At 63.2% G+C, this 23,416-nt stretch overlaps 3 protein-coding genes across 3 annotated transcripts; 2 read left to right on the forward strand and 1 right to left on the reverse strand.

Annotated features, from left to right (window-relative positions):
* The first annotated feature begins 1,314 nt into the window (after positions 1-1,314).
* Positions 1,315-7,632, forward strand: LOC103535393 (lysine-specific demethylase hairless). Its single transcript, XM_030463922.1, has 20 exons — positions 1,315-1,625; positions 1,681-1,801; positions 2,360-2,429; positions 2,587-3,153; positions 3,578-3,767; positions 3,988-4,199; positions 4,272-4,421; positions 4,516-4,602; positions 4,706-4,863; positions 5,007-5,135; positions 5,233-5,400; positions 5,519-5,743; positions 5,837-6,011; positions 6,152-6,227; positions 6,373-6,503; positions 6,591-6,692; positions 6,773-6,912; positions 6,978-7,145; positions 7,269-7,373; positions 7,443-7,632. Exons 1-20 carry the CDS (start codon positions 1,315-1,317, stop codon positions 7,503-7,505), a joined length of 3,348 nt encoding a protein of 1,115 aa, XP_030319782.1. The 3' UTR covers positions 7,506-7,632.
* A 5,775-nt stretch (positions 7,633-13,407) lies between these two features.
* Positions 13,408-16,030, forward strand: LOC115599542 (8-oxo-dGDP phosphatase NUDT18-like). The gene is made up of 3 exons (XM_030464048.1): positions 13,408-13,725; positions 14,365-14,578; positions 15,327-16,030. The coding sequence occupies exons 1-3, from the start codon at positions 13,564-13,566 to the stop codon at positions 15,917-15,919; spliced, it is 969 nt and encodes a 322-aa protein (XP_030319908.1). The 5' UTR covers positions 13,408-13,563; the 3' UTR covers positions 15,920-16,030.
* Positions 16,031-16,304: 274 nt separating this feature from the next.
* LOC103535394 (protein FAM160B2) lies at positions 16,305-23,020 on the reverse strand. The gene is given in 19 exon segments (XM_030464029.1): positions 16,305-16,838; positions 16,949-17,049; positions 17,167-17,307; positions 17,533-17,676; positions 17,750-17,791; positions 17,793-17,841; positions 17,929-17,986; positions 17,989-18,041; positions 18,137-18,309; positions 18,419-18,608; positions 19,067-19,143; positions 19,228-19,336; positions 19,438-19,634; positions 19,733-19,891; positions 20,064-20,186; positions 20,271-20,375; positions 21,057-21,226; positions 22,771-22,849; positions 22,950-23,020. Coding segments are annotated over 19 exon segments (2,121 nt in total). The 5' UTR covers positions 22,995-23,020; the 3' UTR covers positions 16,305-16,732.
* Between the last annotated feature and the right edge of the window lie 396 nt (positions 23,021-23,416).

A 23,416-nucleotide genomic window follows, 5' to 3' on the forward strand; every position in this document is an offset into this window, starting at 1 on the left:
TCTTGTGCTCAGGATGGGGTGAAGGGCAGGGGACAACGCTGGAGAGCTCAGGGGAGCTGTGCCAGGAGCGTGGATGAGGCTGGATGGGAGAACCCGGAGGGGTCCTGTGTCCTGGATGGATGGGGTGGGTGTGCTCAGGGGGCCCCAGAGTGCTTCGCGAGCATGGAATGGGGACTTGGACCTCTCCGGGCAGAGGACATGATGGGGACAGGTAGGGGACACACGTTCCTTCTGTCCCCATCCCTGGCCTACCTAGCCACCGAGGCAGCTCTGTCCCACCCCACAGCAAGGTGACAATTCTTTCCAGTGGTGGCTTGGAGCTGAGTGACCCCATGTCTGTCGTCCCCCCTTGGCTTCTCTGGGAGGGCTGCGGGGGAGGGGGGGGGGGCAGGGTGTGACATTGGACAGGGGGGACAAGGGATGTGATGTCCGAGCTGCTGCAAGGACTGGCTGTGACCCCCGGGTCTGTGTGTGGCCTGGGTGCCAGGGGAGCATTAATCCAGCAAATCCCCCCCAGGGTGTTCCTCCCAGGAGGGGCCTCTGGGAGCAGGGAGCTCCCCCCTCTCTGCAAGCCCAGCCCTGGCTGGAGGCGAATGCCTGTGCGGGGCAAGGCCTCCCCACGCTGGGTGCCAGCGGGCGGGTGTGGGGCTGGGATGGGTGCCAAGGGATGGGTGGGCACGAGGTGCATCTTGGCCACCAGCCCCACCAGAGTGGGCACAAGGAGGGGCACGGACCTGGCATCCCCTTGCTGTGCCAGGGAGACCCCACCTAGCACTGGAGGGGATGGATTGGGGGTCTCGAAAGCAGCCCACTCTCCAACACTTAACCCCCTTGTCGCCGTGCCTCAGTTTCCCCTCTATGTCCCCCGTCCCCACCAGTTTCCCCTCCATCCCGTGGCTTCCCCACAGGGTTGGGGTAGGTTTGGATCGTGCCCCACTGATGTTCCCCTCTATCCCCACAGGGTCTGGCCAGCCCGGGACAACACTGAGCACCACATGAGTGGTGGAGCAGCATGGCCAGTGACATGAGGATGGGGGAGACCCCGCCGGGATGGAGGAGACCCCAGGAGGCAACGCAGGACCCCCGGGGGATGGAGAGCAGCAGGGTGGTCCTGCCCAGGAGCGCTGCCACCGAGATGGGACTCCTGGGAACACGCAGACCCCGGCAAGCTGAGCTACGGGACGGAGAAGGGAGGTCCTTGGAGGGGCTCTGAGGGATGCCTGAGCTCAGCCGGGGGGCTCAGCGCTGCCCGGCTGGGCTGCCCCTACCCCCCGGTCCCCCCGTGCCTGCGGGACCCCCTGTGCCGCCCCAAGGATGGAACGAGCTGCTGCTCCCAGGAACGGGCAGCCCAAGGCAAGGCTGGGCCGAGCCCTGCAAGGAGCACGGGGGGGTCCCGCTGGGCTGAGGCCGTCCTGGCCCCCCTGGCCCTCTACAGCCCGGCGTGCCACCGCTGTCCCCTGCCCTTCCCGGCGACAGAGAGCCAGCGCCCCGCCAGCCCCCCGGCAAGCCCCGCGCAGGGATGGGGAACCCCCCGGCATTCCGCCACTGCCCCTTCCTCTGGAGGCCAAGCACGGCCCCTTCCTCCTGTCCTCCCTGCTGCCCCCGGGCCCCCGGCCCGAACCCCCGTTTGGTGGCGGGGGGCGGAGGGAGCAGGGACAATGGGTGACGGCGCTTCGCCAGCACGGACTGGTGCCTGGGCTCCTACTCGCCCGCCTGGGGCCAGCCCCTCTACTTGGGAGTCCCGCCGAGGTGCAAAGCCGCTCCTGCCGCCTTCGATAACAGCTCCAGCTCAGGGAACAAGGTAGGGACCCCCAGGTGGCTGCGATGCTGGCTCTAAGGTGGGGATGCTCAGGGCTCCCGGTGACACCCCCCACTCCCACCCCAAGCGGGACGCAGTCCCCCACTGGCTCCTGCAGCTCAGCACGGGGGTCCCAGCCCTCTGAGGGATGGGGTGATGCCCCCCTGGATGTTGGGGGGGGGGGGGATGGTGATGCTCTCCTCCCCGTGGCATGACGCAAGCCCCCGGGCTGAGTCACGGAGCCGCAGCAGGGAGGTGGCAGAGCCAGCACCTGGGTGCGCCCGTCGCACCCCGCGCCTCTGCGGCTCCCCATTCCTTTCCCACGCGGGTGAGACGGGCACCCCACGGGCTGGGGCACCCCACGAGCTCGGGCACCCCGCAGTTGGAAAGCACCGGAGCAGCTGCCCATCTCGGGAGGGTGGCGTAGGGAAACTGAGGCAAGACTACAAGGGTGCTCCCCATCACTTCCTCCCAGTGCCGCAGGGCAGCAGGGGTGGGGACACATTTCTGGGGTGACGCCAACCCTTCTGGGGTGACACCAACCCTTCTGCTTCCCACCAGGAGTTTTACCCGAAGAAAGAGCCTGGCTTCCAGCCCCCGGCCAAGGAGCAAGCACCATCCCAGCTGCTGGGCAAGGGCCAGGAGCGAGCTGGGGAAGGGGAGCCAGGGGTGCCCAGAAGCTGCTGGGACCCCATGGAGGATGGCCGAGTGAGGAGCAGCTCAGCCGTGCCCACCCCCTGTCCCGCACGCCTCTTTCCCAGCTCTGCCCATCCCCTCTTCCCCTGCAGCCCGGCGCTGCGGGGGCTCTGGGGAGCCCTGGGTGGGCACAGGGACCCATGGCACCGATTTCCCCCCAGAACGGGGTCCAGGCCGGTCCTCTGAGCCCAAAGACAAACTCCTGCCATACCAAAGCCTCCCGGAGGACCCTCACCCATCACCACCCCCCACTGATGGGCACTTCCCACCGGCTTTAGCCAAACCAGAGCAGCCCCCGTGTTGCCTCTGCGCCACGCCGGGCTGTGACGGGTGCCCGGGGGTGCTCAGCCCCTTCGATCCCATCCCCGGGGGCCGTTTTCCATGCCCACCCCAGCAACCACACCAGCTGAAGAAGACGTGGTTGACGAGGCACTCGGAGCAGTCGCTGCCGCGCTGCAAAGGGCCCCGCAGGGACGGGGATCCCGAGAGCACCGGGGAGGGGAAACGCTCGGCCAAGCGCCCACACGGCATCTCCGATGGCCCCCGGGGGGCTGGGGAGGACGCTGGGGCTGCCAAGAGGGGCACGAAGACCACCGAGCACACGGCCGTGGAGAGTGGAGGGGACCTGGAGGAGAGGAGGATGGAGGTGGGGGATGGAGGTAAGGGAGGGGGGGTCTGGAGGGGGTGGGGAGAGGGCAGTGGGGGCACCCAAATCTCTGGGGAAGTTTTGCATCCTTCTTGCCAGCGCCCTCAAAAAGCTGTGGCCAGGTGAGGGCTGGGGAACATGCTGAGCTTGGGCTTTTTCCAGCGTGGTTGGGGCCTGGCAGTGATTCCCAGAGTGGGGGTTTATAGCAATGCCCCTTTGGGGCAGCTCAGCATCCTCAGAGGGATCCCCGAGGGGGTGGCAATGCCATCCCTGGCTCGGTGCCCTCCTCAGGGAGGTGCCGGTGCCTCAGCCCTGACCTCTGCAGCTCCCCAGCCCTACTTTCCAGCCCTACTTTCTGGCCCAGTTTCCAGCCCCCGCCGTGGAGTGTTGGCATGTCCCCACGCACGGTGTCCCCAAGCACCTCCTGTCTCCCCCAGACCCACTGAACCGGGCCGGCCCGGTACCGCAGGAGCCGTGGTGCCTGCAGAGCCTGCCCTGCACCTCCCTGCCTGAGAGCATCCCCCGGTGCTGTGCCTGTGCCACCCGGGCTGGGGGACACCCCGAGGGTGAGGAAGAGGAGGAGGAGGATCCCCCCGAGAGCACTTGCAGGCTGCTGCACTTCCGCAGGTGAGCCCGGGTCTTCTGGAGGGCTTGGAGCTCTGCCCAGGGTGGGGGGCTCCCCATGGTTCATGTTGGGAGGTGTGGAACATCCCCTCCATCGCCGTGTGTTGGAGCATCCTCTCCTGCCATCCCAGTTTTGAGGATCCTCTCCCATCTCCCTGTTTTGGAGCATCTCCTCCCATCACCCCGATTCTGAGCATCCCCTCTGGTCCCCTCTCTCCCACAGGTTTGCCCTCGGGGACAGCGGGGAGCTGAGTGTTGATGGTTTTTCCACCCTGGGGGAGGCAGAGGGGGAGCAGGGGACAAGCAGCCCCCAACACAGGACCAGGAGCTCAGGCAGCAGCCTCTGCTTGGCCAAGTACCTTCTGGGGGTGCTGGGGGACCCCTTCTGCCAGGCTGTCCGCAGGGACAGGGACACATGTCCGGGCCCCCCCGGTGGTAAGTGGGGAGCAGGCTATGGGGGGGTGGCACTGGTGACACTGGGGAGGCTGAGGGCTGTGTTTCCCACAGGGGTGACAGCCTGGAGGCGGGGGGAAGGAGCCCCCCAGCTCTGTGACATCTGCCAACGTGGCTTCTTCAACTCCCACTGGAGCTGCACCAGATGTGGCTTCCAGCTGTGCCCCGACTGCCACCGCAGCAGGCAGGAGGCTGATGGCAACGGTACAGGGGGTGCAGGAGGGGGGCTTGCCGAGGGGGTGTCACCCCTGGGTGGGGGGGACTCGGAGGGGACAAACCCCCCCTCTCTCTGCTGCAGAAGGTCGGGTGAGGCCACCTGAGTGCATCCCCGGGCAAGGCCACCACGTTGCATCCCTGGTCCCCACGCAGTTTGTCCCCACACGTGGTGAGTCTGTGTGTCCCCCCTCACCACCCCAACCCCAGGATCCCCCCCCCCACACTGCAGCTTGCTGCCCGGGGCTGACCCTCCTGTCCTCATCTCTCCACAGTCCTGACCCAGCTCTGGAAGCTGCTCCACGAGGTCAGGGCCAAGTTTGGTATCGAGTCACATTGTCCCTGCGGGGGGGGGACAGCGGAGCAGAGCCTGGCAGAGCCCCCGGGAGCAGCAGGTACAGAGGGATTGGGATGGGGCAAAGACAGGGTGCAGGTGCACCCCAACCCCTGTAAAACAGCGCCTGGAGGAGGGGGGGGGGGGGAAGATGTGCGTGATGGCGGGGAGGGGACCAGCCCTGGGGACAGGGGACCGCGGTCCCCTCCGGCCTGCCCGCATGGCCCCGGATATTTTTTCAGGTTTATTCGGGGGAGGCGGAGCCCACCCAGCCCCCAGCACCGATGGCGGAGCCGACAACCTCCCGGCGCATCAAGGAAGGTAGGACCGGCCGCGACCCCCCGCCGCGGGGACAGCCCTGGTGCGGGGGGGTCAGGGCTGCCAGCGCAGCCCCTGCGGGGGGTGCGGGATGGGGGCGAGGGGCAGAGGAGGGCGGGGGCAGCCCTGACCCCTTTTTCCCCCGAGCAGAGAGCCCCGAGGAGGGGGCAGCATCGCCGGGACAGCCACCCCCCCCGCGGGGGGACCGTGCAGACCGCCACCCTCTGCGACCTTCTGGCTTCCACCGCCGTCAAGCTGTGCCTGGGGCAGGATGGGGTGCGCATGGCCTTCGCCCCCGTCTCCCCCGCCTTGCCCAGCGTGAGTCCTTGTGCTGCCCCCCCCCCCCTCCTCCTCCCCCTCCGCTCCTCAGCAGGGTCTGAGGGGCAGGGAGGGCTGATAGGGCTCCCCTTTTTGTATTCCACCCCCCCTCCTCCAGGACAACCGCCTGACCAGCATCCTGGACAGCATCATCGCCCGCGTGGTGGAAAAGAAGATCCAGGAGAGGCAGGCGGGGGGCGAGCTGACCCCCCCCAGCCCCCCGGACCCTCCCGACCCTCCCGCCTCCCATTGCATCCTAGTCCCCAGTGGGCTGCTCTGGCTGCACGATCCCGGCCATGCCAGCAACTACAAACTCTTCCAGGAGCACTGGAGGAGGGGGCAGGTGAGTCCCCCCACCCCAGGGATGTGGGACAGCACCCCCGCCGGCTTACACCCCCCCCCCCCCATCCCGGCTGATCCCCGGCTGCCCCGGCAGCCTGTCCTTGTTTCAGGGCTGCAGAAGAGGCTGGAGGGGCGGCTGTGGGGCCCTGAGTCCTTCCGCCCACCCCCGGGGGAGGAGCGGGTGCTGGAGGTGGTGAACATGAGGGTGCCGGAGAGCCGGGTCAGGATGAGCAGCCAGGAGTTTTGGGATGGCTTCATTGCCAGCGCGGGTAAGGCTGCAGTGAGGCTGTGGGACCTCAAGTGTGATGCTGGGGGTGTAAACTGGGGGGGAAAAGGTGGGGAGGGAGGGGGGGGGAGTGTCAGCATCATGCCAGCATCCCCATGTGCTGTGCCATCCTCCATCCTGCAGCATCCCCGGAGTTGGAGAAGGGCGGCGGGGACCTGCTGAAGCTGGAGACTGGCTTTGGGGACATGGAGCTGTGCCGGTGGGTGTCAGTAAAGGTGGCACAGGAGTGGGAGGGGGTTCCAGTGCCCCCTCCCCTTGCTGGCTGCAGTGTCGGCTGGGGGGCAGCAGGGGATGCTCCGCCCGTACTCAGTGCCGTGGCCTCTAGCACCGTGTCTGTTCCACAGGGTCACCAACCTGCGTGCCAGCTTGCCACTGCCAGAGTACTGCGGGCCAGCTGGCAGCCTCAACTTGGCCACTCACCTGCGTGGCCAGCGGGCCCGGCGCTGGATGTGCCCACGCGTCTGCGTGGCTTACGGTGAGTGCCACCGGCCAGCACGGTGACACCGGGGGGGTGTCCCCAACCCCTGAGCATCCTCACCCACCACCCTCCTCCCCTTTGCAGGCAGCCGGGACCGGAACATCGGGACCAAAACCCTGAGGGTGGAATCGACCGATTCCATCAGCATCCTGGTCCACACTGCGGGGGGGCTGCCCGGGCGGCAGGGTAAGGGTGGGGGACAACCAGGGGGTCACCCCACCCCAGCTCCCCACCCCAACCTTCTCTGAGCACCCCTCTGCCCCCAGAGATCCTCCTGCCAGGCGACGTGGATGGTGTGGACCCCCCTCTGAAGGAGCGGCTCTGGGATGCGGGCAGCCGGCCCGGCGCCCTGTGGCACATCTTCCACCCTCAGGATGCCACCACCATCCGGGATTTCTTGGTGAAGGTGGGTGCCACCACCCCCCGGCGCAGCCCCAGGCCCCGGCTCCGCTCACCCCCACCCTCCCGCAGGAGTGCGAGGACCAAAATCAGGAGGGGGAGGCCACGGCGGAGCCCCCGGGCCGCTACCTGGACCCCTCCCTGCGGAAGCGGCTGCGGGAGGAGCGCGGGGTGAGGGGCTGGACCCTCCTCCAGTTCCTGGGGGATGCGGTGCTGGTCCCTGCTGGGGCTCCCCACCAGGTAGGTGGCTCCACAATCCCACCCCTTCGGGGGTGGGGGGGGGGCAGCCCTGCCAAAGCCCCCCTGGGGAAACTGAGGCACGGCTGAACCCCCGTCCTCTGACGCTGCATGATCCGCGGGCAGGTGCAGACCCTGACCAGCACCATCAGTGTGGAGCAGAGGTTCCTCTCTCCAGAGAACATCGTTCAGCTCCGGGAGCAGAGCCCACCCCCCCAGCTCGGTGCCCAGGTGGGCAGTTTGGGGGCTGCGGGGAGCGGGGGCTGATCCCGTTGCGGGGTGCTGACCCTCTCTTTGCAGCTGGACAGGGTGATCCTCACTGCTGTGCGGGAGGCTGTGAGTGTCCTGCGGGGCTGCGACTAAGGTGGCCGTGGGAGGATGCTCCAGAGAAGCCAAAGCCACCAAGGATGGCCACGGGAGATGGGGCCGGGTGCTCCTGCTCGGTGTTTTCCTTGAGGAACACCTGGGAAAGGTTGGGGCAGCCAGGGAATAAAGTGTCTGCAGCGTGCCGGGCCCACCGGCACCACCAGCACCTGCCTTGGGGTCTCCTTCCCCTGTGGTGTCGGAGCCTTTGTCCCCTTGTTGGCCTTTGGGGGTGACTCGGTGGCCTGAAGTGACTTGGTGGCCCCAAAGACAGGGTGAGATGGCAGAGCTGGGGTCAGACCTTGGGTGTCCTGGTCTTGGCACTGCAGGCACACACACCACAACCCTCTGGGGAAGGGGTCTCTGGGGGGAGGGGGGGATCCTCTGCTTTTCCCCGGAGGGCAAACAGAGCCAGGAAACCCTCAGAGGCAGAGGGGCCAAAGCAACCCCATAGCCCGATGGTTGGTGGGGCTGTGGGTTGGGTTCCGTGGGAGGGGGCCAGCAGGAGTTCTCAGTGATTTCCCATTTTGTCTGGGAGCCAGGTCTGGATATTCGGAATTTTAGAGCCAAAATTGGCTAGATTAAGGTTAAGAGCTTGGGTTTTGGGTAATCATAAAGCCTTTAGTTCCAGGGACTCTTGGAACTGGACATGGATACATGGCACAGCATCATACTTGCACCTCTCTCATTTTGGCCACCCACGGAGCTGGGTACACACACCTCAGCACCCCAAAACTCCATACAATAAGGGTTAGGGTTTAGAAATGTATAAAGCCCACACTGCCAGGGAGTCTGGGGTTGGAAAAGGCATGCCAAGGATAACACTGCATCAGATTTGCACCTTCCTGATTTTTGTCACACTATGAGCTGGGGAATGGAGCCTCAACCCAAAAAAAGTAAAAAAGAAAATTCCATACAATTGGGGTTATGGTGCAGAAAGCCAGAAAGGCTGCAGGGACTCTGGGGATGGAAGATGCCTGCCAAGGGCAGGGTGACACTGCATCCAAAGCTTGGTACCTTCAACACCTTTCTGATTTGGGCCACCCATGGTGCAGGGGACCTCAGCCTTAGCCTGCAATAATCCATCCTGGTCACTCTGATCCTTGTCCCCAACTCAGTGCTGGAATTTCTGATGTGCTTTGGGGAACAGTTTCTGCCTTCTCTGTGTCCCCAGTGGTTCTGGAGCCCCAGGGGTAAAACTGCAGCTGGGGGCAGGGGTAGGGGTAGGGGTAGGGACCGTCAGCAGCATCAGCAACAGAATCAGTGAAACCAATCAATTAAATCAGTGAAATCGGTGAAATCTGTAGCAGCAGCATCCAGGGAGAGGGAAACACACAGAGGGGACACACAGGGAGACGGAGCCCCCCGGACCCCCCCCCAAAAAGAATGTTGGGAGGGGGAAATGTCCAAGACAAAGGACAGAGCGCTCTGTAACCCCCCAGCCCCAACAACCCGGGGCGGGAGAGCAGAGCACCCATGGGGGGTGCACACGGGGAGCGGTGGGCGAGTGCCCGCGATCGTCTGCTAGCCCTGGTAACTCGTGGGGCAGCCAATCACAGCAAGGGGGGGGAGAGGGAGAGTTGGACCCGAACCCCCCTGTAGGACCCGGACCCCTTTTCCCTCCCCGACTTCTTTCCCAACCCCCCGACTCCATTCTGATACCCCCCTCGACTCATTTCCCTCCCCGTTTCCTCCTCCCCCCCCCCCCCCAACTCCTTTGCCCGCCCTGTTCTCTCCCGGGTGGACCCGAACCCCCCACGAACCAACCGGACCTCTTGGGAGGCCAAGAGTGAGTGAGGACACAAGTGCTCAGGGTGCGGGGCTCTGATCTCAGGCAGAGACCCCCAGAGACCCTTCCCACACCCCCCAACTCTTTTCCAAAACCTCCGGGCCCCTTTTCCCCCCCCGACTTCTTTCCCAACCCCCCGACTCCTTTCTGAACCCCCCCCCTCCTCTTTCCCACACCCCCCAACTCCTTTCCCAATTCCCGACTCCTCTTCCCCCCCGATTCCTTTCCACCCCCCTCCCCGACTCCTTCTCCCCCCCGACTCCTTTGCTCCCCGACTCCTTTCTATCCCCCCTCCCCGGGACCCTTTTCCCTCCCCGACTCCTTCCAAACCCCCCGGACCCCTTTTCCCCCCCGACTTCTTTCCAAAACCCCCCGACTCCTTTCTGACACCCCCAACTCCTTTCCCAGTTCCCGACTCCTCTTCCCCCCCCGATTACTTCCCACCCACCCCCCCTCCCCGATTCCTTTCTGACACCCCCCGACTGGTTTGCCCCCCGACTCCTTTCCAACCCCCCCCGGACCCCTTTTCCCCCCCCGATTTCTTTCCCAAGCCCCCCGACTCCTTTCTGCCCCCCCCGACTCCTTTCCCCCCTCCTCTTTCCCACACCCCCCAACTCCTTTCCCAGTTCCCGACTCCTCTTTCCCCTCCCGATTCCTTTCCACCCCCCCCCCCTCCCCGATTCCTTTCTGACACCCCCCGACTCATTTGCCCCCCGACTCCTTTCTACTTCCCCCCAGACCCTTTTCCCCCCCCTTGATTCCTGTGCCCCCCCTCCCCGCCCGGTAAAACCCCCCAGGATCCCCTTTTCTCACCCAATTGATGCTCCGGGAGCCCCCGCTGAGCTCCCGCGGTGCTGGGGATGGGCTGGGGGGCAAAAAACTCCTGAAAAAGCCCCGAGGTTTTGGGGTGGTGCTGTGGGAAGGGTTTCGGGAGTTTCAGTCTTTGGGAGCCAGGTCTGGATAACTGGAGTTTTGGAGCAGCAACTGGCAAAAATGGGAGAGCGGCCGTGGGGTCTCACAGTTTTGTTTTGTTTATTTTATTTTATTTTATTTTAATTTATTATATTTTTTGTTTTGTTTTATTTTATTTATTTTATTTTTTATTTTATATTACTTTATTTTATTTTATTTCATTTCATTTATTTTTTTGTTTTATTTTATTTTTTATTTTATTTATTTATTTTATTTTATTTTATTTCATTTATTTTTGTTTTATTTTATTTAATTTTATTTATTTATTTCATTATTTAATTTAATTTTATTTTATTTTTTATTTTATTTATTTTACTTTATTTTATTTTTTTTATTTTTGTTTTATTCTATTTTATTTTATTTCATTTTACTTTATTTTATTTCATTTTATTTCATTTTACTTTATTTATTTTATTTTTTATTTTATTTAATTTATTTAATTTATTTTATTATTTTATTTTATTTTATTTTATTTTATTTTATTTTGTTTCATTTTACTTTATTTTACTTTATTTTATTTCATTTTCTTTTATTTAATTTCATTTTATTTTATTTTTAACCTTTTTTTTCCCGGGGTAGACCTGGCAGCTCTGGTACCGGGACCGGGAGGTGCGGGGCAGTGCGGGCATTTCCCGCACGGCCCCGACCCCCAACCCCCCCGAAAAAAAAAAAAAGAAAGAAAAATTAATAAAAGAGAGAAAGGAAAAGAGAGAATCAACTCGGGACGAGAGAAAGCAAAGAAAAAGCATAAAGAAAGGGGAGAAAGGAGGTTACAGCACCGGCCCGAGGAGGTTTCCCAGGCTTAAAGTTCATTTTATTATTAATAAAAAGCTCAGATCTGTCCCCAAAAAGCAGCCGGGGGTGTGCGGAGTTTCTGGCTCGGTAGAAAAATAAAATCCCGGCCTGTGATGAGGAAAAAACCAAGTTAAATAAATAAAAAAAACAGAAAAAAGGAAAACCGAACCGAAAACTGAAGAAATAAACCAAAAACACCGCCCCCCCCATCGGGATCTGGAGTCCTGCGGCCCCTTTAAGGCCAAGCTCCGCCCCTCATCCCGCAGTGATTGGCAGCTCCGCGGTCCAATGGGAAGCGGCGGGGCGGAGCCTGAGAGGCGGAGCCCGGGAGCCGGTGAGTGCCCTGCGCATGCGCGGTGGAGCGGGGGCTGCGGGGACCCCCCCTGCACCCTGCGGACCCCAAAACCTCCCCTGCTGCACCCCGAGCCCCGCTGCACCCCGCAGCCCCCCCAGCATTCTGCTGCTGCACCCAGACCCCCTCATTGCACCCTACAGCCCCCCAAAACCCCCCCTGCTGCACCCAACCCCCCTCATTGCACCCTACAGCCCCCAAAAACCCCCCTGCGTCACCCCACACCCCTCATTGCACCCTGTAGTCCCCCAAACCCCCCCCCCGCTGCACCCAATCCCCTCATTGCACCTTGCAGCCCCCCAAAACCCCCCCTGCTGCACCCAACCCCCTCATTGCACCTTGCAGACCCCCAAAACCCCTCCTGCTGCACCCAAACCCCTCATTGCACCCTACAGCCCCCCAAAACCCCCCCTGCTGCACCCAACCCCCCTCATTGCACCCTACAGCCCCCCAAAACCCCCCCTGCGTCACCCCAGACCCCTCATTGCACCCTACAGCCCCCCAAAACCTCCCCTGCTGCACCCCAAGTCCCCCTTGTCGCATCCTCCAGCCCCCCCAAAACCTTCCCTGCTGCACCCAAACCCCCAAAACCCCCGCTGCACCCCGCAGCCCCCCCAACATTCTGCTGCTGCACCCAAACCTCCTCATTGCACCCTACAGCCCCCCAAAACCCCCCTGCTGCACCCCAGACCCCTCATTGCATCCTGCAGACCCCAAAACATCCCCTGCTGCACCCCAAGTCCCCCTTGTCGCATCCTCCAGCCCCCCCCAAACCTTCCCTGCTGCACCCAAACCCCCGCTGCACCCTGCAGCCCCCCAACATCCTGCTGCTGCAATCCCCCTTGTCGCACCCCGCAGCCCCCCAAAACCTTCTGCTCCCCAAATCCCCCCGTTTCACCCAGCTGATCCCCAAACTCTTCCTCCTTAGTGCGCCCCAGACCCCCTCATTCCACCCCGCAGCCCCCAAAACCTTTCCCTTACCGCCCCCTTCACCCCCCCTCGAAACCTCCTCTTGCACCCTGCACCCCAAATCCCCAGCCCCCCCCCCCCCGCTGCACCCTCGGGGCACCCTGCAGCCCCACAGCCCCTTCTCCCCCCAGCCCAGCACCCCCCTCCCCAGCTCGCCCATCCCCTATAGCACCCTGCAGCCCCTCTCGCCCCCCGGCACCCCGCGGACCCCCCCACTTTTCCCCTCATGCCCCCCATACCCCGATCAGCCCTTCCCCTATAGCACCCTGCAGTCCAGCACCCCCTGGCCCCCCCAGACCCTTGATCTCAGTCCCCCAGGCACCCCGCACCCCTTCTTCTACCCCACTCCGGGTGTCCCGCAGTCCAGCCGCCCCTTGCCCCCCAGTGCCCCCCAGTCCGGCCATCCTTTGCCTCCCAGTGCCCCCCAGTCCGGCCATCCTTTGCCTCCCAGTATCCCCCAGTCCAGCCGCCCCTGGCCCCCCTCCCTCCTCCAGTCCAGCCAACCCTTCACGTGTTTCGCTTTCCCCTGCACCCCCCAATCCAGCCACCCCTTCCCCTACCGCAGCCCCCCCCGCATCCCCAAATCCAGCGAGCTCTTCCCCTACAGCCCCCTCTACACCCCCAGTCCAGTCACCCCTTCCCCTCCTCTGCCCCCCCTGCCTCCCCCAATCCAGCAAACCTTTCCCCTACCGCAGCCCCCCGCGCCTCCCCCACCCCCGGGACCCCTTCCCCTATTATTTCCCCTCCTACACGCTGCAGTCCGGACACCCCTTCCCGTCCTGCACCCCCCTGGGGGTCCCCCAATCCAGCAGACCCTTCCCCTATTGCAACCCCCCCTGCATCGCCAAGCCACCGAGCTCTTCCCTTGCTACGTCCCCCCCGAGCCCCCAGACCCTTCCCCTCTTACTCCCCCCTCCACATCCCCAGTCCAGCAAGCCCTGCCCCTCCAGCACCCGCATATGGGAGACCCCTTCCCCCCTGCACCCCCCCTGCCCCCCGCAATCACCAGACCCCCCCTTCCCCTCCAGCCCACCCGGGGCTCCCTCTCCCTCCGCCTGCACGTTTGGGGGGTGCCCTCCCCTCCTCAAAACCCCGCTACCCCCTGAGCAGGGTTCCCGAGGGTCCCGCTCGACGATCCCGCCCCCCCCGGCCCCCCTCCCCATCCAGCCCACGGGGGTCCCATGGGGGAAGCTCCAGCAGCGGAGTTGGACGCGGTGCTGGGGGGCTGCGGGTGGGAGGTGACGGGGGAGAGCATCGAGGGTCCCCCCGCCCCCCCCGGCCCCCCCACCCGCCTGGGACGGGACGTCTGCTACGTGGTCTTGGCCGTGCTCTTCAACGAGGAGGTGAGACGGACCCCGTGGGGACCCCCGGTACCACCCCCGGTACCGGTACCACCCCCGGTACCATCCCCGGTACCTCCCTCGGTACCATCCCCTGTACCACCCCCCGGTACCATCCCTCGGTATCATCCCCCAGTACCACCCCCCGGTACCACTCCCCAGTATCAGCCCCCGGTACCATCCCCCGGTACCTTCCTCGGTACCACCCCCGGGTACCATCCTCGGTATCATACCTCGGTACCACCCCCAGCTTCCACTCCTCGGTACCACCCCCCGGTACCACCCCCCGGTGCCACCCCCTGGTACCACTCCCCAGTATCAACCCCCGGTACCATCCCCCGGTACCATCCCTCGGTATCATACCTCGGTACCACCCCCAGCTTTCACTCCCCGGTACCATCCCTCGGTCCCATCCCCCGGTCCCATCCCTCGGTACCACCCCCCGGTACCACCCCCTGGTACCACTCCCCAGTATCAGCCCCCGGTACCATCCCCCGGTACCTCCTCGGTACCACTCCCCGGTACCATCCCTCGGTATCATACCTCGGCACCATCCCCCGGTACCACCCCCCGGTTCCACCCCGTGGTACCATCCCCCAGTACCACCCCCGGTACCACCCCCTACTCACCGAACCCCCCCAGGACCGGGTGCTGCTGGTGCAGGAGGCGAAGCCCGGGTGCCGCGGGCAGTGGTACCTCCCGGCGGGGAGGATGGAGCCCGGGGAGAGCATCCTGGAGGCGGTGAGGAGGGAGGTGAAGGAGGAGACGGGGCTGGAATGCCAACCCCTCACCTTGCTGGCCCTGGAGGAGAGGGGCCCGGCCTGGATCCGCTTCGTCTTCCTGGCACAGCCCACGGGTGAGGGGCTCTGGAGAGGGGGAAGGAGGATGGGGCTCACCTGGTGCATCCTGAGGTGGGGCGTGGGTGTCCCCTGGCAGCACCGTGAGGGACATCAGTGATCCCAAACAGCACCATGGTGACCAACACTGACCCCAAACAGCACCATAGTCACCATCACTTACCCCAAAAAGCCCCATAGTCACCATCACTTACCCCAGACAGCCCCACGGTGACCATCAGTGACCCCAAACAGCCCCGTGATGGGCAACAGAATCCCCAGACAGCACCATGGTGACCATCAGTGACCCTAAACAGCCCCATGGTGACCATCAGTGACCCCTAACAGCCCCATGGTGACCATCACTGATCCCAAACAGCACCACAGTCACCATCACTTACCCCAAAAAGCCCCATGGTGACCATCACTGACCCCAAACAGCCCCACAGTCACCATCAGTGTCCCTTACAAGCCCCACTTTGAAAGGCTTTGGCGTCTCCAGGGCACCAGTGTCCCCTGCCAGTCCCACGATGGTCACACCAGTATCCCCTGCCAGCACCAGCACCAGCCCCACATCCCCCTACTCCCCACACTGGGGTCTTGGTGTCCCGTATCAGCCCCATGATGGGGGTGGGGAGGTCTTCGTGCCCCCAGCAGCCCCATGACCAGGCACTGGCACCCCTTGCCAGCCCAGTGCTGGGGTTCTGCTGTCCCCTGCCACCATCCCTGTGCTCCATCACCTTTGTCCCCCCCCCTCTCTGCCCCCAGGTGGGACCCTGAAGACCCTGGAGGAGGCTGACACCGAGTCCCTGCAGGCAACCTGGTGGGCTGGGGACCCCCAAGCCCTTCCCCTGCGTGCCCTGGACATCCTGCCCTTGCTGGCCCTGGCCACCCGCTACCGCCGCAGCCCCCCGCACCCCCCCACCCTGCCACAGGACCTGCCCTCTGCCCCCCTCTGCCTCAGGGTCCTGGTGGTCTTCAACAACGCCACCGGGGACCTCTGGGTGCTGCTGGGCACGGCCGGGACCCCCCACTTACCCGTGGTGGTCTGTGGCACATCCCCAGCCGAGCTGAGGGGGGGGCTGTGCCTGCCCGTGCTGCGCCTGCTCAGGGACTGCCTGCCCCCCCTGGACCCCCGACCAGGACCCCCGGGTTTGCTGGGGCTGCAGCACCGAGCTGGGGGTCCCGGGGGGGGTGATGGGGTTTGCTTTAACGTGGTGCTGAGCATCCCACCCGGCAGCCCCGGGGCTGTGCCCCCCCAGCCCCAGGGTCCCAAATTCTCCTGGTGGAAAGTGGAGGAGGAGGGGTTGAGGGGCCGCATCCTGCACCGGCTCCGCACCATGGTCCCCATCCGCAGTTGATGCCCGGGCTTTGGGCAAGAGGGGGGGGGCCAGGGGGGGCAGAGGGGTGGGGGATGTTTTGGGGTGGGCTGAGAACCAGGCAGGGCAGAAATAAACCCAATTGTTGCTTCTGGCACCCACCTGGCTGTGGTTGAAGGGGGAGGGGGGTATGGATGGGGGGGTGAGGGAGGAGATGGAGAGGGTGGGTCTGGGGGGTGTGTGGGAAGGAGGATGGGGTGAGTATGGACAATGAGGGGGGATCCCCTTTTGCCTCCCAGTATCTCCCAGTCCAGCCAGTGCTGAGCTCCCAGCTTTATTGCAGCACAGTCCCATCACCCAGGGGACAAAAAGTGTGCAGGGTTTGGGGTGCACCCCCCACCCCTCCTGCCAGACAGGAGCCACAGACAGACAGACAGACAGACCTTGTGCCCCCAGAGCTGGGGGCAGTGATTGAGTCCCTGCAGCCCAGGGGGTGTCACCGTGCCCCCCATTATTGCCAACACAGAAACCACCCTGCTCGAGTCACTGGGGACAACCCCCAGATGGGGCAGGGGGGGAGAGCAGGAACCCAGCACCCAGGAGGAACCCCAGCACGGGGTACTTGGCACCCTGAAGGGCTGCACCTTGCCCTGGGGAGGGGGCATCCCCCCCATGTTGGCCAAGGTGGGTGCTGAAGGATTTGGAGCCATTTTCCTCACAGGACCCCCTGGGGTCAGTGCCACCACCACTGGGGACGTACCAGTCCCAGCAGGGCCACCAGAGCCACCATCCCTGGTGGCCACCGCAGCCTGGACGAAGAGGGGGTGCTCCGTGGGGGGGTCAGGGAGCCTCAGCTCAGGGGGGTCCCTTGGGTGGTCCCTTGACCAGGGCGATGGCAGCCAGCTCCTTGCAGAACTCCTCCAGCACCACCACCCCCTGGAAGAGCATCGTGTGCTCCATCCTGCAGGGAGAAAGTACACACTGGGGTAACCCCTTCTTCAAAGGACAGGCACTGCCCCCACCCCAAGGACCGCCCCCCCCCCAAAAAAACCAACCCAAAACCCCACTCACTGCTCTCCAGGCACCATCCCCAGGAGCTGCTGCCTCACCAGGAGCAGTTTGGCTCTGAAATGGGGCACCCGCTGGAGCCGCTGCATCAGCTCCCCCATCACCTGGATGTGGGGGGGCAAAGAGTCAGACACCCCCCGTGACATCCTCCCCACCCCCCCCAAAAAAAAAAAAAGAAAAAAGAAAAAACAACACCAAAAAACCCCAGGAAGTGACTTTACCCTGACAAGGACCGAGAAGAGGGAGCGGGAGCCAGGTGCCAGGCTGAGGTAGGGGTCCAGCAGGTACTCGTGGAGGTGGGGATGGGGGAGAGCAGCCAGGTGGGACAGCACCGAGGTCACCTGCAGGTTGAGGCTGTAGGGCTGGGACGGGGTGGGGGATGCTGAGTGGGACCTGGCACGGCCAGTTGTGTTCATCCCCTCTGCCTTCCCATGGCTACTGCCACCCCCAAACCCCCAGCCCCCTCTTCTCCCAGGTCCAGGACCCCCAGAGAAGGAGTGGAGTGGCCCAGAGCATCAGTGGGGGGGGGAAACCTTGGGAAATCCCCTAAGCCACGGAGCAAGAAAAGACCCTGGGCACCCCAGTACCTGGTCCAGGATGCGACTCATCCGGTCGAAGAGGACCTTGAGGAAATGACCCTCATAAAACATCACCTCGGGGGGGCAGGAGTCGAGGGGTCGAGGGGCTGGGGGCCACCCCCAGGAGGCAGCATTGGCACGGCACGCCTGGACCTGCAGAGGGGAGGGGTGATGGTGGGACAAAGCCAAACCCCACCTCCCTGGAGACCCCCCCCCGGGCACTCACCATGGCCAGGGCATCGTGGATGTAGGTGTCATAGCCCCCCCCCCTCCAGGCAGGAGGAGGTTTTGGCCTCCTCGGGGACCAGGCAGAGGAAGCTGGGAGGGAAAGGAGAGCGATGGGGAGGGGGATGCAGACCCCCCCCCTGCCCCCCTGATGCTTCAGCAGCCTCTGCACATCCCTACCTGCTGACCACCTCATTGACGTGCCCCTTCCCGGGGGGGGACAGAGGTTTTTCACTGTCTCAAAGCCAACATCTGGGAACCCATCAGTGAAATAAGGATCCTCCTCCAGGTCCCTGCGGAGCCAGCACAGGGGCATCAGCTGGGTGGGCATCAGGAGGGGGCTGCCCCCCCCTCAATTCCTCCTCCCCCCCTTCCCCTCTTTGCTCACAACCCATCCTCCTCGGGGTCTGGCTCGGGGGGTCCACGCTCGTCAGGCATGGGTGGGGGTCCGGGGTGCAGGTACCCCCTGCCCTCCAGGTTCCTCAGCACCAGGCTGTGGGCCACGTGCTCGTGGGGCTTCTGCAGGAGCTCCTCGAAGAGCCTCAGGCTGGCCAGGCTGATCTGCAGCAGGGTGGGCAGGATGAGACCACCCCTCACTGACCCCCAAACCCCTAATATCCCCCCCCACACCCATCTTCCCCAAGCCCCCCACCCCAAGGATGGGTCTGACCTCATCGGAGAGGTGGTCGCAGCGATCGATGAGTTGGGTGCGCAGGGGGTGAGGGGTGTCCCCAGGGGTCTCGGGGTCCCGCTCTGATCCCAGCAAGAAGAGGATGAGGTGGTGGAGCAGGGGGGAGGCACGGAGCTGCCTCACCATCCCTGCCAGCACCCCCGTGGTGCTGAGGACAGAGAGCTCAGACCTGCTGGGCACAGGGGGGTCCTTGGTAAAGAATCCCAGAGTGGTTTGGGTGGGAAGGGACCCGAAAGACCATTGAGTGCCAAACGCCATGGGGCAGGGACACCTCCCCCCAGCCCAGCCTGGATGGTTGGATGCCAGGGATGGGGCAGCCACAGCTTCCCTGCAGAACCCATCTCAGTGTCCCACCACCCTCATACCAAAGAATTTCTTCCTCATGTCCACCCTCAATCTCCCCTCTCCCAGTTCAAACCCATTCCCCCTTCATCCCATCCCTCCACACCCTCATCCCAAGTCCCTCCCCAGCTTTCCTGCAGCCCCTCCAGCCACTGGAAGCTGCTCCAAGGTCTCCCCAGAACCTTCTCTTTATTTTCTCCAGATTTAACAACTCTCTCAGCCTGGCTCCAGAGCTGCTCCATCCCTCCCAGCATCTCCCTGGACATCCTCCCCTCGGGCACTCACATCTCCAGGAGCTGTGGCTGCAAAATGCCTTGGAAAAACTTCTCCTCCACAGCCTCTGTGATGGCATCTGCCACAACCTGGGGGTGACAGGAGGGGCTGAGCCACAGCGTGGGGCTGGGGGTGCCCGTGCTCTGCAGGGGTCTCTCCAGGTGGTTCCTTACCGGGTGGGCACCCATCACCAGCTCCTCCAGGTAATCCAGCCAGCAGAAGAAAGCAACCAGGTTCTCCTTCCCAGGAAAAACCCCCTCCCCACCAGCATCCCCCTGCAACCTGCACGGGGCAGAGGACACAGGGGGTTGGTTCAGGAGGGGGGGATTGCAGCAAAGCCACAGCAGAGCCCAGGGACCACCCTGCCCCGTGCCCACCCCTACCTCCAGGTGACCTTCTCCAAGGTGAGGACGTCGGTGGGGTGGGTGCTGGGGGACAGGGAGCTGTAGAGGTGACAGAGCTGCTCTGCCAGGAGCTGGCACAGGGCACTGCCCCTCACCAGGTGGGCAGCAGCCCCCTCCTGGGCCAGCCCCACCAGCAAGAGGAGGTTCTCCCGAGCCTTCAGAGCCACCCTGCTCTTCTGCAAGGAAGAGGAGGAGGAGGAGGAGGTATCAGCAGCACCGCCAGCCCCCCCTGCCCCCCCAGATGCCCCCTCCTCACCAGCTCTTTTGCCCCTACCTGGCTCTTGCAGAGTCCTACCAAGGAGGTGACCAGGTTGCTGTCCCTCCGTGCTGGGGAGGGCTGGGCTGGGGGGGTTTCCAGGGGGTGCTCTGCACCCTCTTCCACAGGGCTGGCCAGCAACTCCTGGGCTCTCCTCCCGTTCAGGATGCTCTTGCCCTGGAGAGGAAGAGGAGCAGCAAAACATCACATCACCCCCTCTCCTCTTCTTCCCACTCATCCCCTGGGAGCTCTGCAGAGATGCAAAGCACCTAAAAAAAAAAAAAAATTAACAAAAGGTTAAATAAATAAAGAAAACCCCTTGAGGTGTGTCCCCCCCAAGAGGTGTCACCTCCAGGATGTATGCCAGCAGGGTGGGATCCTGCTTGATCTTCGTGCAGAGGACAGCAGCAAACTGCACCTCCTCCTTCTCCGTGCCGGAGCTCAGCCGGTCCCCACTGAGCTGGAGCAGCTTCTGGCAGGGCAAGAAGAGGGGGTGCTGGGCTGCTGGATGCCCTGGGACCCCCCTCCTGACCCCCTCCCCATCCCTGGAGCTCACCTGCACCGGTCTGTGGACGTTGAGGTAGTGCAGGAGTGGGTGCTGCACCTGCCCCAGCACCCTGCTGAAGAAGAGGAGGACCTGCTGCCTCATCCCGGGGGGGTACTGGGTGGGGGGAGACAGGGAGAGGCATCAGCACCAGCCCTGAGTACCCTGGAACTGTCCCCAAATCGCCCGCTGGGTCACCCAGCAGTCAGGGGGAGGTGGTTTATAGGGACAGAGACCTCAGTTTTGCTCCCCCAGGATAATGCCAAGGACCCTCCCTGGGGCATCCCACCTGCCCTGGGCCCTTGTAGCTATGAAGAGCCAAACTCCATCCTCTGAACTGAGCTCTTTTGTAGAATAAATTAAAAAAAATATATAGAAAAAAAAAAAAAGGGGGTTTACTTCCCCTTTCTCACCCCTAGTGAGAAATAAATCATGAGAAATAATGAGAATAAATAGTGAGAAATAATGAGTTAAAGCCCAGCATCCCAAAACACCAAACCCTGAGGGGCAGGAAAGGGTCAGAGGACATTTCAGGAGCCCCCCCTGTGCTGCAGCTTGCTTCTGCATGAGCCAAAACCTATTTATAAGGAGTTATAAGGTTATTATTAGCAGCACAGGGACAGCCCCTGTACTGTATTAATAGTTACTCTGAGAGAAGGGAGGGGGAGCTGCTGAAACCCCCCTCGTCCTGCAGGATTTGTAATCCCAAACGGGACGAGCAGCACCCACGCCAGATGGAAAAGCTGTGGGTGCTTTGGGGTTAGGAAAACAACCCAAAAAAAAGTGTCTCTGACCCACCTCTGCCTTGCCCAGCGTGCTGAGGGTCTCCAGCAACTTGTGTTGCAGCAGGTACTCCAGGCAGGGTCCAGCTTCCCCTGCGGAACGCTGCTTCTCCTCGTACACCAGGATGTCCAACATCTGCCGGAGGCGCCAGGGGATGTCTGTCTGTCTGGCTGGGATGCTCTCATCTACAGACACACCAGAATTTGGGGGGGGGGGGGAAAGGAGGGTGGGTGGCTGCTGAATCATAGAATCCTAGAATGGGCTGGGTTGGAAGGGAGCTCAGAGCTCATCAAGTCCAACCCTTGATCCACTCCCCCCGTGGTTCCCAGCCCATGGCACTCAGTGCCACATCCAGGCTCTTTGGAAAGATCTCCAGACACGGAGAATCCACTCCTTCCCTGGGCAGCCCATTCCAATGCCTGATCACCCTCTCCAGAAAGAAATCCTTTCTCATCTCCAACCTAAACCTCCCCTGGCACAACTTGAGACCCTGCCCTCTTGTCTTGCTGAGAGTTGCCTGGGAAAAGAGCCCAACCCCCCCCTGGCTCCACCCTCCTTTCAGGGAGTTGCAGAGAGTGATGAGGTCTCCCCTGAGCCTCCTCTTCTCCAGCCTCAACACCCCCAGCTCCCTCAGCCCTTCCTCACAGCAATTCTGCTGGATCCCTTCACAGCCTCCTTGCTCTTCTCTGCACCTGCTCCAGCACCTCAAGCTCCTTCCTGAACTTCCTGAGGAGCCCAGAACTGGACACAGTGCTGTCTGTGTTTTGTTGTGTTTTTTTTTCCCCCTCCTCTCCTGGCAAGGCGCGGGGCTGGGTAAAGGTTAATTCTGGGGTGTCCAAGAGTTGGATGTGACCCCCCCGACACTAGATGGCAATGTGATGATGGAATCGGGAATCCCGGCTGCTCCTTCCGCTCATGGCGCTGCCAAACCCGCCCCATCCGCTGCCCTGGGTCGGGGAGGGAGGGGGGGTGACAACCCCGGACACCCCGGAGGGAAAGGGGGAATGGGAAGGATGAAGATCCTGACAAGGAAAGGGATGAAACTCTCCAGGATCCGCTTCTGGTGCTCCCGGAGAAGGATGTGCTCCTGACTGCAAACGCTGCCAGGAGGGGCTGCACCCACCCAAACCCCCCCCGTGCTGACCCCACCGGGGGTCGGGGCTCAGCAGGGTCAAGCACTCAGCTGGATCAGTCCTCCCGGGGTACGGAAAAGGGGGTCCCATGCCAACACCCCCCCCACACACACACGCCAGGTTACCTGTGGGGCATTAGGGTGGGCACAGTGCCCCGCTACTGCACGGGGGGGCCCCACCGAGGGCATGGGGGTCCCGATCCAGGGCATGGGGTCCTGTCCCGGAGCACAGGGTCCCCACCCAGGGAACGAGAGTCCTGACCCAGAGCACAGGGACCTGACCCCAAGCATGGGGACCTGCCCCAGGACACGGGGTCTCAACTCGGAGCACGGGGGTCCTGACCCACGCCACCAGGTTCTGTTGCAGGGTACGGGGGGTCCCGACACAGAGCACGGGGACCCCCTCCTTGGCCACAGGAACCGTAATCCCAGCCCAGGGGACCCTCTCCTAGGGGCACGGGGACCCTCTCCCAGGCCAGGGGACCCTGTTCCTACACCTCAAGGACCTTATTCCCATACCACCGGGACCCCATCCTCGGGCACAGAGACCCCCCCACCTTCACAGGGACCCCTCCTCACGGGGACCTCCCCACTCACCCGTGGCCTCCAGGTAGTATCCGGTGATTCCCTTCCAGTGCTCGGTGAAGGCTTCCAGCAGATCCACGCTGGGCTCCCGCTGCACACACCGGGACGGGGGTCAAGGGTGCACTGAACCCCCCACCCCCCCTCTGCCCCCGGTCCCACCGTGAGTCCGACCCCGTCCCGACCCCGCTCACCGTCTCCACCGCCTGTTGCAGCAGAGCACCCAGACGGCTCAGCATGGCTGCGAACCCGGTACCGAACCCCCCCCTCCCCTTACCGAACCCCCCCCGCTCCCGGCCCCCGCTCCCGGTCCCGCCCCGTTGCGGTGGCTCCGCCCGACGCCCGGCGCGGGGCGGGGGCGGCTTGGCCGTGGGACCTCCCCCCGGCAGCTGAGCTGCGGGATCCGGGGTGGGAGGGGGAGTTTGGGGGGAGCGGAGAGAGGGAGGTTGGAGGTGTAGAGGTTGGGGGGCTGAAGGGGGGGCTGGGGGCGGAGGGTTTGGGAAGGTCCCTCAGCACTGAAATTGTTCTGGGAGTGGTGGTGGGGGGACCCTGTGGGGACACCAGGGACCGGGATGGGGGTAACCCCCCCCCCTATCCAAACCTCACACTAGGGTGGGGGTACCCCCCCTGAGTTGGGATGGTGCCAGCCCCCCTCCCAATT

Source organism: Calypte anna, chromosome 22 (genome assembly GCF_003957555.1).
Source record: "Calypte anna isolate BGI_N300 chromosome 22, bCalAnn1_v1.p, whole genome shotgun sequence".
Classification (NCBI taxonomy): Eukaryota; Metazoa; Chordata; class Aves; order Apodiformes; family Trochilidae; genus Calypte; species Calypte anna.

What these genes read in the sequence shown, in the direction of transcription:
- LOC103535393 (XM_030463922.1), top strand. Translation starts at nt 1,315, where the DNA reads ATGGAACGAGCTGCTGCTCCCAGGAACGGGCAGCCCAAGGCAAGGCTG. An exon ending in GCTCCAGCTCAGGGAACAAG is followed by an intron (nt 1,802 to 2,359) that starts GTAGGGACCCCC and finishes GCTTCCCACCAG; the next exon opens with GAGTTTTACCCGAAGAAAGA. An exon ending in TCCGGGATTTCTTGGTGAAG is followed by an intron (nt 6,913 to 6,977) that starts GTGGGTGCCACC and finishes ACCCTCCCGCAG; the next exon opens with GAGTGCGAGGACCAAAATCA.
- LOC115599542 (XM_030464048.1), top strand. Translation starts at nt 13,564, where the DNA reads ATGGGGGAAGCTCCAGCAGCGGAGTTGGACGCGGTGCTGGGGGGCTGC. An exon ending in CCGTGCTCTTCAACGAGGAG is followed by an intron (nt 13,726 to 14,364) that starts GTGAGACGGACC and finishes GAACCCCCCCAG; the next exon opens with GACCGGGTGCTGCTGGTGCA. An exon ending in CTTCCTGGCACAGCCCACGG is followed by an intron (nt 14,579 to 15,326) that starts GTGAGGGGCTCT and finishes CTCTGCCCCCAG; the next exon opens with GTGGGACCCTGAAGACCCTG.